Source organism: Triturus cristatus, chromosome 10, assembly GCF_964204655.1.
Source record: "Triturus cristatus chromosome 10, aTriCri1.1, whole genome shotgun sequence".
Lineage (NCBI taxonomy): Eukaryota > Metazoa > Chordata > Amphibia > Caudata > Salamandridae > Triturus > Triturus cristatus.
In genome coordinates this window covers 314,935,326-314,952,703 of record NC_140593.1, presented here as the reverse complement: position 1 = coordinate 314,952,703, position 17,378 = coordinate 314,935,326, and the positions used below count along the sequence as shown (strand labels likewise).

Genomic DNA, 17,378 nt, shown 5'->3' with positions numbered 1-17,378 from the left:
ACAATTCCATATCCAGGAGGCTTCTTGGCAGTGCTCTCGAGCACTTCTACCCCAGCTGTTGAACAGGCTCTTTAATTTGTGAGGGAGGCCAGATATGTATATTATGAAAGCACCAGTATCAACCATTTGTCAGCTGTCCAACCTCTTAGCATGCAGCTGATATATTAAGACCCTTTGTGTCCATTAGGGGCATCTGAAGCAGTGGTACTTATTAAAGTCTAAGGCAACCAATCCAAGCTCTCAGCACACTCAGGTCAGAGGGAGCCTAGCCTTGACGTGGTGGGAGCATCTACTTGAGACAAAATAACCGGGCCCCATCTCTCTGATGAACACATCTCTAAAATTGGGGAAAGATCGCCTATTTACCTGATTATTAAGTTTGTGAGTCAAAAAGATCATAGTAGCTCCATTTTGATTGACTTTCCATTGAAGCTACGGTCGGCTTTACGGCTGCCATTTATACTCACCAAGAGCTGCATCTCAAAGCCAGCGTGTTACTGTATTACCTATTGAGTAATCATGACATTGCCATTCTTCAAAATATCTACATTCCCATAAGAATGAGTACCTGACTGTGCACAAAAATTGTGAAAGTTACCAATGGAGAAACACATCTTAGCTTTTCCGGGTTGTACAAATTGGGCCTCTGCCCCCAACAGCAAAGGGATGATGCTAACTTCAAACATATAGTAACAAAACAGAACATTTCACTGTCCACCGATTGAGCACTTTGTGTCTATCGTTTCTATACTTGTTTTATATCTACCAGTTCTGTTTGACAAACGGTTCATAGCAATATAAATGTTAAAATATTTAAGATCTAAACTTAATATTTGTTTGTGGAATCAAATTTCACTCGTGCAAGACTAAGTCTAATTAAGAATGAAAGAGTTAAAGGTAAGTGTTGTGTGTGACAAGCCAAGGCCTTGGTCCCATGATTTCTTTTAGCTCAGGAGTAGACACCCCTCAACTCTTGCTTCCTTTCTGACTTGAACAATTTTCGTTTATTCAACTTACTCAAGTGAATAAGTGAACAAATAAAGAAGGCAACTGATTTATACAGGTTGCTATAAATTGCTAAATTGCGACTTTAAGAGAAATTAATCCGAAACACTGGGCCTGATGCACAAAGATTACACTAGAAAAAAGTGGTTGCAAATTGTGTACCGATCTTTGCAACAACAATCTGATTCTGCAAACTGCATCGTCCGTTCACAAAATACAGGCTCAAAAGAGGTCACAGAATGACCTACCTAATTAATATTCATTTCGTAAGTCGCAGTTTGTGACCCTCTGCGATTGACTAAAAACACAGGGATGGTGGCCAGCAAGGGACAGCAAACCAGCCAAAATGGAACACTTTTTTAAAACAGCTTGTAAAGGAACCTTCGCTTCTTTAAAAAAAAAAAATCTATGCAATTAGAAAACGTCATTCATTTAGGAAGTGGCGTTGTGAACTACTGGCTCCTTAGCCTGAGGCTACCAACTTGATTACCAAATGGGAAGAGATCCTATGAGGACCCCTTCCCCTTTGTGAATCACTTACCACCCCAACTCAAAGTTCAGTAACTCCTCAATAGTTTCTGATCACAATTGCAGTCTAAAACCAATGATACATTCCTTTCCTAAATCTTTAATAAGTGGATGCCCCTTTCACGCCCCCTCCTACTTGCAATTTAGAAAGATCGCGAAAGCCATTTTACAAGTAGTAATACGTTTTTTGGACATAAACAAAAGCCCTTTTGTGGACACAAATACTGTGATTTTGTGGCTGACAGGGTTTGTGATTACAAAAGGGCTTTTTACATCAGGCTCCAAACCCTTGCCACCATTAATTGCATCATGAAACAGCCAAAAATCCCAGTGAATGTTTTACGTTCATTGTATTGGTTTATGGGTCCGATACTTCTTGACTTCAACTAATACTATACTGACAGGGGTGATGAACTAAATTACCCCAAATATATGAGACGTGCCCAACTACTGATCCAGAGAACTATTAGCTAGAGGAAAGGTGACTATGGGCCATATGTAGGTAGGCTGTGTTTTGCGATTCTCTAATTGCAATTTTTAGGGAATCGCAATTAGAGAATAGCAAAACGCTATGTAGGTAGGATTAGCAATTTTGTTTGCGAATCCCACCTATTCCTTATTTGCGATTCTGTAATTGAGAATCGCAAATAAGGAATACCTTGCCATTCATTCCTATGGGCTAAAAGGCCCATAGGAATGAATAGGAAGACATTCTCAATTTGCGATTCTCAATTAGAGAATCGCAAATTGAGAATGCAATTTCAAGGGTGCAAGGGTGTCAACATGACACCCTTTTGCACCCCTATAATGAGCATGGGTGCACATGTGGCGCACATACATGCCCTAAGGGCATGTGTGTGTGCCACATGGCACTTTGAATAATGCAAAAAACTGCATTATTGAAAGAAATCGCAAATTACCATCAACCTGAAGTTGGTGGTAATTTGCGATTCCTTAAGCCAAAATAGCACAACTTGGGTGCTTTCTACATTGCATTTAAGGAATCGCTATTTGGGATTCCTTAAATGCATTTGCAAAATAAGGAATCGCAAATTTTGCGATTCCTTATTTTGCATGCAGATTTTCCTTCCTACATCCCACTTAGCAAAATTGCGATCGCAAACGCCGAAATTCGGCGAATTTCGGCGTTTGCGATCGCAATTTTGCTTTCTACATATGGCCCTATATGTGTTGTGATTATGCTCATTGCAACACAAACCTTTTTTTCAGAGACAAAATACACAATTCTTTAGAACCACAGATCTACTGTGGAGTCGTCTGCCTCCAGAACTCAATGTTGCACCCACACTCCTGATGTTTAAGAAGAACCTTAAAACCTGGTTGTTCAACCAGTGATCCCTTAGGACTCGACCCTTGTCTGCTTTTTCTGAACTACTCAGCGCCAAGACGCCTCCGGGTATTTGTGCACTCTATAAGATTTTTCATTCATTCAAGATCTGAGAGCACATTGACAACACCAAGCCTGGTTCATCACTGTTTCAGTCATCCAATGCCTCAAACACTGCTTGCAAATCATTCAGATCTGGATGTCCAGTAGCTACTGAAACTGAATCCAACCTAGGCAGAATTCCTATTTGCCAAGAACAACAAACACAAAAACAGTACAAACCTTGCTTAGTGACATGGCCATTGTTGGCTTTGAACCTCAGCTTTCGTCGAATGCCCGGTCACTTGGATTCACCTTGGACACCAACCTCCCCCACAAGGAGCATGTTGCCAAAAATACAAAGATAACCTTGTACAAGCTCTCGCTTCTAAAGAAAGTAAAATTGTTTATTTCACAAAGTAACCTTAGAATGGCTTTTGAAGCCCTCGTGCTTATGCACCTGATTGGTGGTAACCCCCTACTCCATAGCCTCAGACTCCACACTGGTATCCCTAAATGCTTCCAGCGTATCCAGGGCCTAAATAAATATCATCACATCAGCCCCAACATGATGGACCACCATCACTCCTATTTCTGGCCTGGACCATCTTCAAAACCAGCTGTATCATTTTAATCGCCAGCAAGACCTTCTTGCAGACAAGCTCACCATCCTTGGGGGTTCTTGGCACACTTGTAGCCAGAACACCATCAGACTGCAGACTAAAGTGTAAAAATGAAAAATATAAGGTAGCAGGTCTTTCCCATCTTTGCACCAAGGATCTGGAACAACATCCCCATATCCATCAAGACTGCCCCATCGGTGCTACAATTTAGGAAATAGTTGAAGGCGCACTTCTTGAACACTACCTCAAAATACGTTAACCGTCCACAGCCCAGCTTCCTCGCCTATTACTCGTTAACTTGTGCCTGTCTTTGACCATATACAGCGCTCTTCTGCCTTTTGACTAGAATTGCACTATAAAAATACCACATATATACATACATACAAACTAGAGAACTTATGGAAAAAAGTATATTATTAAATGTCCATAGTTCCACTTTCCATTTACACTGTTCGTAATGAGACTGAACTGCTCCTAATGGAATATTCAATTATGGTTTTATACTGCTATTTACATTTGTTTATTGCCATATACGTTTAGGGTCATACTCTAAAAATGACATTGTTTTGATGATGATGAAGTTACCATTTAATTTCTTTTTCAGGATTTGGATATGGAAATGAGGAAAGCGCCAGATGAACCTGAATATTTGACCTGCTGTACCGATTCCCAAATTGATGTCTTTGAATTTCCTTCTCATTTAACTAGACAGTTTCACCTCTTTCCAAAATGGCATTTACCAGTGAAGATTGCAGCTACTTTGTCCGTGTTGACTTTTATCTACACTTTTATGAGGGAGGTGCTGCACCCTTTCCTAACTGCCAACAAAAATGAATTTTACAGAATTCCAATCCTGGTCATCAACAAAGTATTGCCAGTTGTTTCTGTCACTCTCTTGGCATTGGTTTTCTTACCTGGACTTTTCGCGGCATGTTTGCAGCTTCACCATGGGTCAAAGTATCAAAGGTTTCCCCAGTGGCTGGACACGTGGATGTTGGCAAGGAAACAGTTTGGCCTGCTCAGCTTTTTCTTTGCTGCAATGCATGCGATCTACAGCTTGTGCTACCCAATGAGGCGATCCTATAGGTATAAACTGCTGAATTGGGCATATCAACAGGTATGTATGACTATCCCTCAAATAAATGCAAACCATATGTAAGAAGTCTCCTGCAATTTGCTTCAAATGCATCAGTTCCACAAGCCTGTAACATATACTTCATATGTAGTAGAACAGAAATTAACCTTTGTGTTTGTTTATGTTTTAAAATTTAACTGGTTGTGTAGCATTCATTAAGCTGCATGGCTAGGTCAAACAGATATATAAATAGGGAGAGAAGGATCGAGGTTAGACAGACAAAAGTATACATACACTGACATTTCAGGGTCCTTATGCCAAGAATTGGGTTTCTGTTTGTACACATTACAGATAATTAGAACATTGGAATGTTGAGTGTTCCATTGCAAACAATGGAGTGCTCTGGCTTCTAATGGCCTGTCGAAGCCCGGAGCATCAACATTCAAATGTTTAACAAAGGCCTCACGGAGCCTGAGGGGATTTGAACACCCTCGGGCTCTGTGAGGTCTTTGTTTTGCAAATTAGAACATTCTGCCCTCTTGGGGCAGAATGTTCTATTAGCCTTAGAGCCCTCCGTGTCAGGCTCTGCAGGCCATTAAATACCTGTTCTCTTGTTAAAGGTCTTCACCTCGAGCCTTTAATGCTGGAGCAGGTCTTTATTGGCCGGTATAGCCCGCAACATGAGGCTCCAAGGCTATATAAGAACATTGGAATGTTGAGAGCTCCATTGACAAAGAAGTAGCTTCTGGCTTATAATGGCTGGAATAAGCCAACATTCCAATGTTTGTGGCTATGTTTCTTCCTTTTAACTTTAGAACATTATACTTTCATTAGGTGGCATGTTCTAATAGCCTTATACTTCTGCTTCATGCTATACCTGTTGTTAAAGGCCCTCTTCCACAGTTTAGGCCCTCGCCTGCAGCAAGAGCCTATAACTTGCTTTTTGTGCCTTTAGCAAGCGGTATAATCCTCAGCAATATGCAATAAGGCTATTATATATATCATATGTAGGTTGCCTTCTTTTTCAGATCCAGGTATGCTGGGAGTTGCAGAGTGTGGGGTCTTACGTGTGCATAGAGTGTCGTACATATGTTGCTTTCCTTATAGAATGGTGCTGTGAGAATCAAATGGAAGTGGCCCTCTGAACAGCTGGACTGAGATTTTACAAGATAATTCAGCAGAATACAGCTCTTTATGATTGAGACAGCATCCAGCTCCTAATGATTCGGACAGAATGAGTTGAAGTCAGTCTGTTTATTCAAGGGGATTCAGTGCAATGCCTGTAAAGAGTGGTGATATTTTCATATTGTTGCATGCCTGCAATCACTCAGTGCATGTGACCTTGTGATCTTTGTAGCTCTTTTAAAGTTTTGGAGGAGAGTCTAAGGTAGAAGTATTGCAACTGTCTATAACTTACATACATACCCAGCACACCTACGGTGAGGAGTTTAGGTAATGTGGTATCTTAACTTAAATAGTCTCTCTCTTTCTAGCCTTCAATTATTTATGCAGTTTGTTTAATTAGGATTTTATATAAGTGTGCCTCGTAAAGTAACAAAGTACGTGTTTCTTTTTCACTTGAAAAGTATCACAGAATAGCATTGACTGTTTTTTAGGACATTTAGACCTATGTGTTGGTGGAAACCCTTCATCAATATCTCAGTGCAGCTTGAATGTATAGTAGAAAACATGGAGATAATTATTTTTTGTGACAAATAAAATATGCTTAGAATTTTGTTGCATTTCTTAAACAGACAAACAAATCTTGGAACACTAACCAAAGAAACGTTGCCCTGAATCTCTGGAGTCAAGCAGTACAAAATATGTATGAGTTTTCTATGTAGTCTGCAAAATGAATTCTGTAATATTAGGGCAGGACACAAAACTGTGGTAAAAATACTGATTATGGTGCATTAATCTTTTGATGACAGTCATCAGACTCACAACTATATAGAAAGTATAACAAATATTTATTTTCTGAGTGACGTGAGTACTTTACTGGTACACACCTTACACCCCTCACCCTAACTGGCTGGCAAGGCTACACATCGGAACATGAAACTGATCAGATATTTACTATCTTTTTATTGCCAAAACATGTACATTTCCTCCAATAACCAATTTGTAGGAAGAACATATGCCTGATATGTATGTGTTTTCCTTAGGTTCAGGCTGCCCACAGGTGTGTTGTGCATTTTAGGAATTTGAAAGCTAAGGTTAAATGTCTTAGGTTATAAATATCCATATTCATGTAACATCTACACATCCTATGTTTCTGTCACTGGGTGCCACACCACCCTCATCCTAATGGCTGGCTGTGATGTTACAACAAGTATGATGTTTGTCAGAGTTTTAGTATTTATTCCCCAAATATCTTAAATCCCTTCAGTTTCCAACTTGCAGAAGCATATCCCTGTTTAAGATTGACCCTTAGCTCTGTTCCTCTGTGTCTACGGAGCATTTGGATACCATACGTGTATGGATTTTGTGTGGATTCAGGTGCCAACAGGGCATACACTGAGTGTAGTGCTTTTGGAATATTTAGAAACAAACTGCAAGCAATATGCAGGTTTGGGGTACCTGCCATGTGGTCGCAGGTCTCTCCCCTAAACTTTATGGAAACAAGCCACAAGCATATATTTATAATATATACACATCATAAGATTGTTGTCACTCTTGGCCTGACTGAATGGCTGGGATAGACTGCCGAACAAGACATTTTCGACATTTCTTCATCAAAACATGATAGTTTCCTTCAGTCTTCCCCTCACAGGATATTCTGTCCAAGGCTTGACCCAAATCTTTGTTCCCATAGGTCATCTGAAGTGTATAATTGATCAGACATGTGGGTTTTCCAAGGGTTTCAGCAGACACCCGCACAATAGATACCAAAGAATGGTTTTGATGGAGGGAATTCGATTGTGGATGTGTGCAGTAATTGGGCACAAGGGCAGCGGATTTCAAGGAAATCTACAAACTTCAGATATTTATGCAAACTAGAGGCAAGGGGGAATCCATGTTGATGTGGTTTGGATAAATCTAAACATCTTTTATCACCCAGAATCCTTAGCAGATGTCAAAGTATCGTAAAATAAAGTCACAATTTCTTCTTTATCTGTGACAGAAAGCTCCAGAACGTCAGGCAAATGGCAAAAGTCCTACCATCCAATGATTCCACCTTTACCCCAATAAAACAGTACCCACCATGCGTGGGTGGGCTGATTGCACCAGTTCTGGAATATACCGAAATCGTGACCACGTGATGACCACATTGAGACTATTTTTACTTCACATGGTCACATGCTTTGTCTGTTCCTGTCAGTTATGATAGGCCTACCCACACAAATCAGGTACTGTGTTTATTGTTAGATGTGTTGGAAAACAGAGGTGAGGATTTTGGTGGTCCCCACGCAATATAGAACTTTCCATCTCAGAAATGTGAGGAAATCCTTTTTTAACCAATGTTTGACCGGAGTTTGAAATCCTGGATAAGAAAAAGTAATGGCATTGTTATATGTTCAGAAACGTTGTGGGTTGGTAGGCTTTTCAAGGCACCAGATGACCCCAGGCCTAGGCATGTATTTCTATGCCCAAGCAAGGAGCTGTACACAATTGTGCAGTCCGATTCATTTTTCAGGTATGCATACAGAAATTATGTCTGTAGCTATTACTATTGTCTTGTTTTTTTCCTAATCCTGGTAATCATTCAATATTCTGTTTCAAGACATTTTAGGACCACTCTACTTAATACAAATTCAGTGTATGCAACATTCAGTAAATAAACAGAGTGCAGATGCTGCAGTGCTCAATGTAGTGTGACCATTTACACATTGCCATAAAACACAATAGAAAATGGAAGAACCAGCTTTCTTTTACCAAAACTCAATTCCGTTACAACCATGTTTCAATCTAGTTTTCTAGTCCTTAGTTCTCAGAGCCTAGAGTAGCAGTTTCCTCTACTTAGGGCATATTTTTGCACTATGGCGCCCAACTTCAGATGATTGTTCAGTATACTTTGCCCATCTCCTGCTTTTTTATTCCATATAGTTTCTGATTTTTAATTGTTTGACATGCTTACTCAGTTTCTTTATGTAACCTAGATTACGGCCCTGATTATGGGATGGACTGCCGAACCTATGTTGGAAGTGCGGTGGCAGTCTGGGACCGGCGCACCGGTGGTCTGACCACTTTGGGATCGCTGCAACTGCCAGGGAACCATGTTCCATGGCGGTGGCACAGCAGTCTGGGGCAGCAATATGCTTGCCGTTTGCTTGCGGCACTCCCAAACATACTCTGAGTTTCCACGCCACCAGCCTTTTCATGGCGGTGAGCAAGCCATGAAAAGGCTGGTGGTGTGGAAACAAAGAGGGTCCTGCAGGCCCCCCTGTTGCCCCTATACACAGGGATGCATGCTGAGGAGCACATGGTGTGCCCCCCTGTGTGCATGCATGCCCTGTTCCTGCATGGCATGGACTAACAGTCCATGCGGTACAGAAACTTGCTTTGACATTTCCATTGCTGTGCCTTTTTCAAAGTCACCACAGTGGGAATGCCAAAGGACCGCCCACCAGACCAGAAGAAAACTCCTAATCTGGTGGGCGGGCAGCGGTTGACTTTGGGTGCGGGGCGGTGGCGTGCCACCCCGATCTCGCACCGAGAAATTCGTATTCAGCCCTTAATCTTCACAGGCACCCCTTTTGTCTAGAATGTTACACGTCTTTCTGAGGCAATGGCTATCAAACTAGGATCGATTATGGTTTTAACACCTTTTTCCATCCTCTGGGTGGCTTCCTCAGATTCTGTTACTTGGGAGGTCTCTTGCTCCCCTGAGGGCAATGCTAACTGTGAATGTTCTATTTCTTTGCCTGCCTTGTCACTTCCTTTCAGCTGATTTTTCCCCTTCTATATGTGCAGTAAACACATCTCTGTTGATACATTTGTCTCCATTTTCTTAGGTTTTATAGGCTCTGTGTTAATGTGCAGGTATCCCTGTTGCCCCTTGATGAGTTATAATATCTGTTTCTAACCTACTGTTATTTGTTTTAACAGTATCTAAGGGGACTTTTACATCCATGTCCTCAATCACAGTAATACCCCTCTTGCTACTATCATCACCTGCTACCAACAAGTGACTTTATTTTTTTAATTTTGTTATTTTGCCAATTCTCAAACATTCTTGTTTTAAAAGCTCTCTAAGGTTGTCACTCGTTCTTGGGATTAATCGTCAATCTATGCCTCCACCATCCAAACCTATTTTCATGGTTTTGCTTATTCCTGACTTGTTTCACAATTAGAGACTATGTTATAGAAGCAAGAGCCCAACAAGGGTCAAATATATACGAATTTAAAATTAAGTTTAACTTGCTCTTCTGAACACCCCAGAACCATCCATAGCTGCACTCTCCCTTCCATTTTCTTATAGATTACAGATTTACACATTCTAGTTACAATAACCCTTTATCTGTGGTTGGACGATGCACTGTATTATAATTCACTTGCACATTAATTTCTTTTCCTTCAGTGTATGTATGTTTATTGTTCTCGGCTACAGTTTCAGCAAGAGTTTCTTCTGGAACAATGTATTTTAAATGGTAGTTTAAAAAAAAGTATGTGTACACACAGCCAAAACTTCCTCACAGTTTCCCACAGCTACTCTTCACTTCTCTCTCCTTTCCGCTTGGTAATAGCTCCACCAGCCCAAGTACACCAGTCTCCTACAATAGTCAAATATCTCCAAAGAACTCTTGTTCAAAACATTCTTATTAAGTCAGGGTGCTCATGTATTCTATCCCATTTCTACTGTGTGTCTGGCTCCACCACCTGCACACAATAAATCTCAGCAAACCTTTCTTCTTGGGAGCTAATTTCCTGACAATACAAAGGGGGAGATCCTCTCAGCATTCTTGACCCCCCCCCCCCCCCCCATTCATCCTGGCTCTATGCCTAGATGTTCAAAAAACAAATTATCCCTTGATTCACTCATTCAACAAGAACCCCCTATCAATAGTGGAATTCTTAATTCATATAAAACACATAGATAAACTCAAAAAAGATCTCACTCAAAATCCCTGAAACACTCAAACAATGATACTACTATAACATGCAGTGCAAACAAGTCAATTTATTTCTTTAGTACATGTGAATATTATTAAAACACAACTAATATAAAAACACCTATAATAAAACACAATGCATCATTGCAGCATAATTAAAAACAATTCAGTTCATCAAATCAGGACATAACATAACTTCTTATGACACTTTTACCCCAGAGAACCCTAAAAAATAGGGAGGATGAACAATGATAGACAGTATGCTTTGTCTTTTAACTCAACACTTCCCTGGGAATAATTTTAGCAAGATTAGCCTGGATACATATACTCTATTTTGTATCTACAGGTCCAACTTGTGCTCTGGATAATGTATAGAAATGCGTTGACGCGTTTCGATGGGTATCTGGTTATTCCATCTTTATCAAGACAATCATTATGTTCTCTTTTCTTTGTGGTATATTTGTTTGTTATACCCTGTGATTCACATTTTCCAAAAGGACGAAGCAGGACAGGGAATCCCTGAGCTAATAAGAGCGCGACGTAAGTGCATCGGCAGGTGAGGAGGTGTATGTACTAAAACCCCCTCTACCTTGGACCTCATATGCGGCCCCCTTGGACACAAAATTAGAAATCCTGGGTTCCGAATTGAACCGTTGAAGAATATACGGCAGTTGGGAAACAGGGATTAATCAAGTCCGTTTAATTGATTGATTGATTGATTGATTGATTTATCCATTTGTAGAGCGCGCGAATGCCCGAAGGCGTCTTGGCGCTGAGATATACCATTGGCTCTTGGAGATGTTGATTAGAGCTGAGCGGAGAAAAGCCATGTTTTAACTTCCTTTCTAAAGGATTTCAATGATGGGCTGATTTTTATGGCCAGTGGTAGTTGATTCCAGGTTCTTGCTGTGTGTACCAGGAAACTTCTTCCGCCCCAGTTGGCTCTTTTGAATCTCGGGACCCTGATGAGTTTCTTTTGGCCGGATCTGAGAAGTCTATTTGGCTCATAATGTTTTAGGTGTGACTTCAGAAATTGTGATACAGTTCCGTTGATTGCCTTATAAGCCAGGCATAATTATTTAAATTCTATCCTTTTTGCAATTGGTAGCCAGTGTAGGTGTTTTAATTTGTGGCTGATTGGTTCAAACTTAGGTATGCCAAGTACCAGCCTGGCTGCTGCATTCTGCAGGCGTTGAAGTTTGGCTAGGATTTTCTTCCTGGCTCCGGCATAGAGGCCATTCCCGTAGTCCAGTCTTGACAAGGCTAATGCTGTCACCACAGTCTTGCGCGAATCATGCGGTAGATAAGGTAGTATTTCCTTAATAATTTTTAGGATGTACCAAAGTGTTGATGCCAACTTGCTGGCTTGGGCGTCGAATGAGAGGTTGGTGTCTAAGGTAACTCCCAGGTTTTTCACCTTTTCTGATGATTCGGGGCATCTTCCCAAATTTCTTGGCCACCATGAGGGGGACCATATATTTGTGTCACCTCCTAGTATCATGACCTCCCTCTTGTTTTAGGCAGTTCCTTCTCATCCATTGACTGATCTGTACCGTGCAATGTTGAAATTTTTCTGCAGTGTCCTCCACGTCCCTACTGATTGACACCACGATTTGAGTATCGTCGGCGTAGGATATTGGAGTGAATCCACTGTTCCTTATTATTTCAGCAAGGGGAGCCACATATAGATTAAAAAGAGTGGGGCTCAACGAGGAGCCCTGCGGGACCCCGCATGGCAGGTTGAATAAATTGGATTTCTCTTCTCCTGATTCTACTGAGAAAGTTCTGTTCTCTAAGTAGGAGGCAATGAGGGTACAAGCTGAGTCATGTATTTGTGCTGCTTTCAGTCGTGTTATGAGGATCTCATGGCTGACTGTATCGAAGGCCGCCGATAGGTCGAGTAGCACCAAGGCGGCCTTCGATCCATTGTCCAGTACTTGCCTAAGTTCCTCCACTGCTGTAATCAAAGCAGTCTCCGTTCCATGTCCCTCGCGAAAACCAAACTGAGAATGGTCCAGCCAGTCGCCATCCATCAGATATCGGGATAACTGTTTGTTTAACAGTTTCTCGAGAATTTTCGCGGCAAAAGGGATCCTGGCTATAGGTCTGTAATTGTTTGGAGTTTCGCAATCTAGGTTTGGTTTTTTAAGTAGCGGCCTGATTGATATCATTTTCCAATCATCTGGAAAGATGTTGGTTTTGATGATTTGGGAGAATAGTTTTTCTAACACCAGGCTCAGCTGTTCTGAGCAGATTTGCATAATTTTGGGTGGACAGGGTTCCATTGGGCTACCTGAGTTGGTGGTAAGAACCTCTTTCTGTATCTGTTCTGCTGCAGGAGGAGTGAAGTGGAATGATGTGGTTTGAACTGATTGTTCCACTGGGTTTATTAGGTGTGAGGTATCCTTTTCTGCCGTCTCCGTGCTGTGATTTTTGAAGGAGTCGTAGACTGATGATACTTTGCTAACAAAGAATTCGCCTAATACATCTTTGGGTCTGAGGTTTTTTCAAGATGTAGATTAAAATCTCCTAAAATTGTATAATCTGGGCTTGTCACGCTAGATTCCCAAAATGGACTTAGCAGCTCAATTAAGGATGTTTTTGCGCTAGGTGGTCTGTAAATTAGCAGTCCATTAAACGTATGTTTATCTATGATTTTTATTTGGAAGATCAAGGTTTCGCAGTCTGAGTTGCTTCCTCTGTCTGAACTCTTAATCCTGAGTTCTTCTTTTGCTATTATTGCCAGTCCTCCCCCACGTTTCATTTTTCTGTCAGCTCTAAAAATAGAGTAACCCTCCGGAATGGCCAGGGTCAGGTCGGCATCTGACGCTTCGTCTGCCCATGTTTCGGTGACGAACAGTATATCGATATTTTGGCTTTTGGCTTTCGATTAATTCAGCTGTATGTATGTTATGCTTGACTAAAGACCTGACATTAATTAGGCCAGCCTTCAGGCTGCTGTTTCTACATTTTGGTATCATAGGTTTGTTCAGGATCTTAATAAGGGAAAAATCAAAAGTGCATGTGCAGGACGGACATTTTTTACCTTCCTTGAGTAGCTCTATCCGGGCACATGTGATGCTGGGTCTTAGAGTTCGGAGCTCCTGACTGGAGTACTTCCGTTGTCCTTTATCGGGATCGCTTTGGACAGGGGGTATGGTCCTGGGCCCGGTCTCGGCGCAGACGGGCGCAGACGGGCTTGCCTTTGGCACGCCTTCGGCGCGCAGGCGGCGCGCCCGCTGCGCGCGGCCGCTGCACGTTTGAGGGGGACTCATTTTTGAGTGAAATGGGAGGGGCGTGGCCTACGTCCGTGGGCGTGTCCTGTGCTCGTGAGAATAATGGCGGCAAGAACTCCGACCCGCGGCAGCCCTGAAATCGGCAGCGCAGGGAGTTCTAATCAGGTGAGGTGGGGGGAGTATTCAGGGTAAAGTGCAACAATTTAAAGTACAATTCTGTTTCTAAAAAGCAGTTTTAAAATCAAGTATTTTAAAAATAGCGAAAGAGCTCCCGGCTAACTCGCTTCAGGAGTGGTGAAGTTTAAGAAGGGGTCCAGTAAATAGACGATTCTTCGAGTCTGCAAAAGAAGTACAAGAATAAGTGCAAATATCAACTCCCTTTCATTCAGGGTATAACAATCAAATATACCACAAAGAAACATAATGACTGTCTTGATAAAGATGGAATAACCAGATATCCATCGAAACGCGTCAATGCATTTCTATACATTATCCCGAGGACAACTTGGACCTGTAGATTCAAAATAGAGTATATGTATCCAGGCTAATCTTGCTAAAATTATTCCCAGGGAAGTGTTGAGTTAAAAGACAAGGCATACTGTCTATCATTGTTCGTCCTCCCTATTTTTTAGGGTTCTCTGTGGTAAAAGTGTCATAAGATGTTATGTTATGTCCTGATTTGGTGAATTGTATTGTTTTTAATTATGCTGAAATGATGCATTGTGTTTTATTATAGGTGTTTTTATAATATCTGTGTTTTAGTAATATTCACATGTACTAAAGAAATAAATTGACTTGTTTGCACTGCATGTTATAGTAGTATCATTGTTTGAGTGTTTCAGGGATTTTGAGTGAGATCTTTTTTGAGTTTATCTGTGTTTTAAATGAATTAAGAATTCAACTATTGATAGGGGGTTCTTGTTGATTGAGTGAATCAAGGGATAATATGTTTTTGTACTGATAGTACTCTACTCTCTTGGTTGCTGACAAGGGGTCTCTCTCTGTTTAAACACACTCTATGCCAAGATGTCCACCTTTTACCAGGTGCCTCGGACCGCGGGTAGCAAGCCAGTCTCCTGGCACTCCTGTGACAGCCCGTTTTCACTTAACTCCATCCTTTGTCCTCCATCCAGTGGACAGTCCCTGGCTTGTCTCTCATGCCAACCCAATTCTGAAGGGTGCTAGTGTCAATATGTGGCCACTTTTGCAGACCCCACCCACAGTTGCTAAACGTCTCTCTGGCCAATGGGGACCCTCACCTATGTTTAATGTCTGGCATTCAGCTCACGCTCTCTGCTCCAGCCAGCTCCTAGATGCAGTTCCAATGACATTGCAACTGCTGGAGCCTCTTACCCTCCCCACTGAAGGTCCAATGTGAGTCTTTGCACAGCGCCTAACCCATAGCCAGTGGCTACGGGGAAGCAGAGGCTCTGCTTATGCCAAATGACTCCTCAGGTCAGAGCCAGATTGTTCAGTGCATCTTCTCTATTTTAGTAAGTGCACCAGGGCACCACAACAGTCAAGGCACTCCACTCTTCTTGGTTCAGTGTGGAACTTCTAAGCAACCTTCCACAGGCCACTCATTTCTACAAACAGTGGCCACTTTCCATACACATAAGTACCAAGAGCTTGGTTAGTTGGCTACCTCTAAGAGATGCTTTAGGTGTCCATCTATCTTTTATCTCTCCATATGCACAAATACCCTTGACACAAACTACCACCTCCACAAATCTGTTTTCATAGTAAGTTGAGAGAAGGTGTTTGCACTAAGCGCAGCTTACGTTCCACCAAGGAGAAGTAAGAGTGGCAGCCATAACGCTTTGTAATCCGGTCCACTGAGTGTGAGATAGTAGTAATTAACCTAGACATCAAAATTACCGGGAAATTCTCCAAACATTTCTTGGCCTCCATATCCACTCTTTCTTGAAATGTAACTCTTGTTGTTTTCCATGTATTATAAAATTGTAGTTGTGTTAAGGGTGAAATCCCTGCAGTACATTGCACTCCACTGGCTAATATTTTGTTATTGAGCAGTAGAGTCATATTCATAGTACAATTGTGTGCAACAAAATATAGTACAATGTACCTGTTTTTAATTAATATGTTACTCTGCCTTGATTGACTATATCTTAATTTAACTATCTGTCTTAAATGTGATCTTGCCTGGAGTCTAATTGCTATCCCAGATCCAAACAGTCCTGTACCCTCCTCAAAACGGTTAAACAAGGGTCCAATCCAATTCTAAAGCCTGACATTGTTTCCATAAATTTGTATACTTCAATCCAGAAGCTCATAATCACCAGGCAATACCATATCATACTTGTCTAAATGTTGTGCTATTCTTGCAAATTGCACGCCGTTTGCATTACTCCACATGGGCATTGCCATGCCTCCACCCAAGAGGCGCAATGTCAAGACTGATTTGCATTTGGCTGGGTTCAAACTGGAATGGCACAGGGAGCAAAAATATGATGGATTTAGGCCCAGATCTCTGTACTGGGGTGAATGTATGACACTGTTCTGCATTCTGTACATCAATTGTTCTTTTTGCATTTTCCACCCCAAAAGGGCAGTCTTTCTGCTTCCCTGGGGGTAGATTGGGGAAATGACCCCAATTTGCCCCTTCTGGTGGAAGAAAGACCACTAGATACTAGGGACTACATTTATTCAGTATTTTGGTGGGGGGTTACCCCCCTGGACATGGGCCTATGCTCTACCCTGCCACGCGGTCCAACAGACCTTCTACACCCCCCGGGGATGGGATGTTTATCCCAGGTAGTAGGCATGGCCCGATTGAGGAGGCAGCCCCAAATAAATACCCTGTGGGGGGGGGGGGGGTAGACAGTCCAGCTGACACCAGGGATTTTGCTTTTGGTGCAAAATAAAGTGGTGCAGGTGTTGCACTCTGGTTTGTCCACTTTGGGGTGGTGTTGTGACCAATGCCAGAGTGCAACTCCCATACCACTTTATTTTGACCCAAGGAGTTTTTTTCACAGACAGGAGGTTTACCCCAATTTTCCCTTGGAAGCCAGAAAGCCCATTGTAATGCAGGAATATAATGGGGTGGTTTGGCCCATTTTTACATCTGCCTCACTCTCACCCTTAAAGCCTCGGGGGCAGATCTACAAGAACCGAACGCAGCGGGGTGCCACAAGTCATTTTGCTGCACCGCGCTGCGTTAGTTTCGAAGCACAGGGATGTGACAATATGTCCAAGCCACACGTGTCACAGCATTTTTATTGGCACAAGTGCAGTAATGCTGAGTGGTAGGATTTGTGTGGATTCCCGTGGATTCCAAAAATTTCCATCACAGAAATGCAAGGAAATTGTGTGACTTCAGGCATAGTAAAGTTGGGTGGTTGGAATTTTGTGGATTCCTGCGGATTCCAGAAGTTTCCATCACAGAACTATGAGAAAAATGTGTGTTTTTTTCCAAAGTTTGACGTTTGCAAGGGCTTCTGGGTAAAATAA

General features: G+C 41.9%; 1 protein-coding gene across 2 annotated transcripts in view; it reads left to right on the top strand.

The window, feature by feature from the left end:
- Nucleotides 1-17,378, top strand: part of STEAP1 (STEAP family member 1) — a 95,086-nt gene that overhangs the window by 29,664 nt on the left and 48,044 nt on the right. For both annotated transcript variants that reach the window (XM_085631361.1, XM_085631360.1), the window contains exon 3: nucleotides 4,148-4,660. In XM_085631361.1, the coding sequence (XP_085487487.1) occupies nucleotides 4,148-4,660 (513 nt within the window). The remainder of the gene's footprint in view (nucleotides 1-4,147; nucleotides 4,661-17,378) is intronic.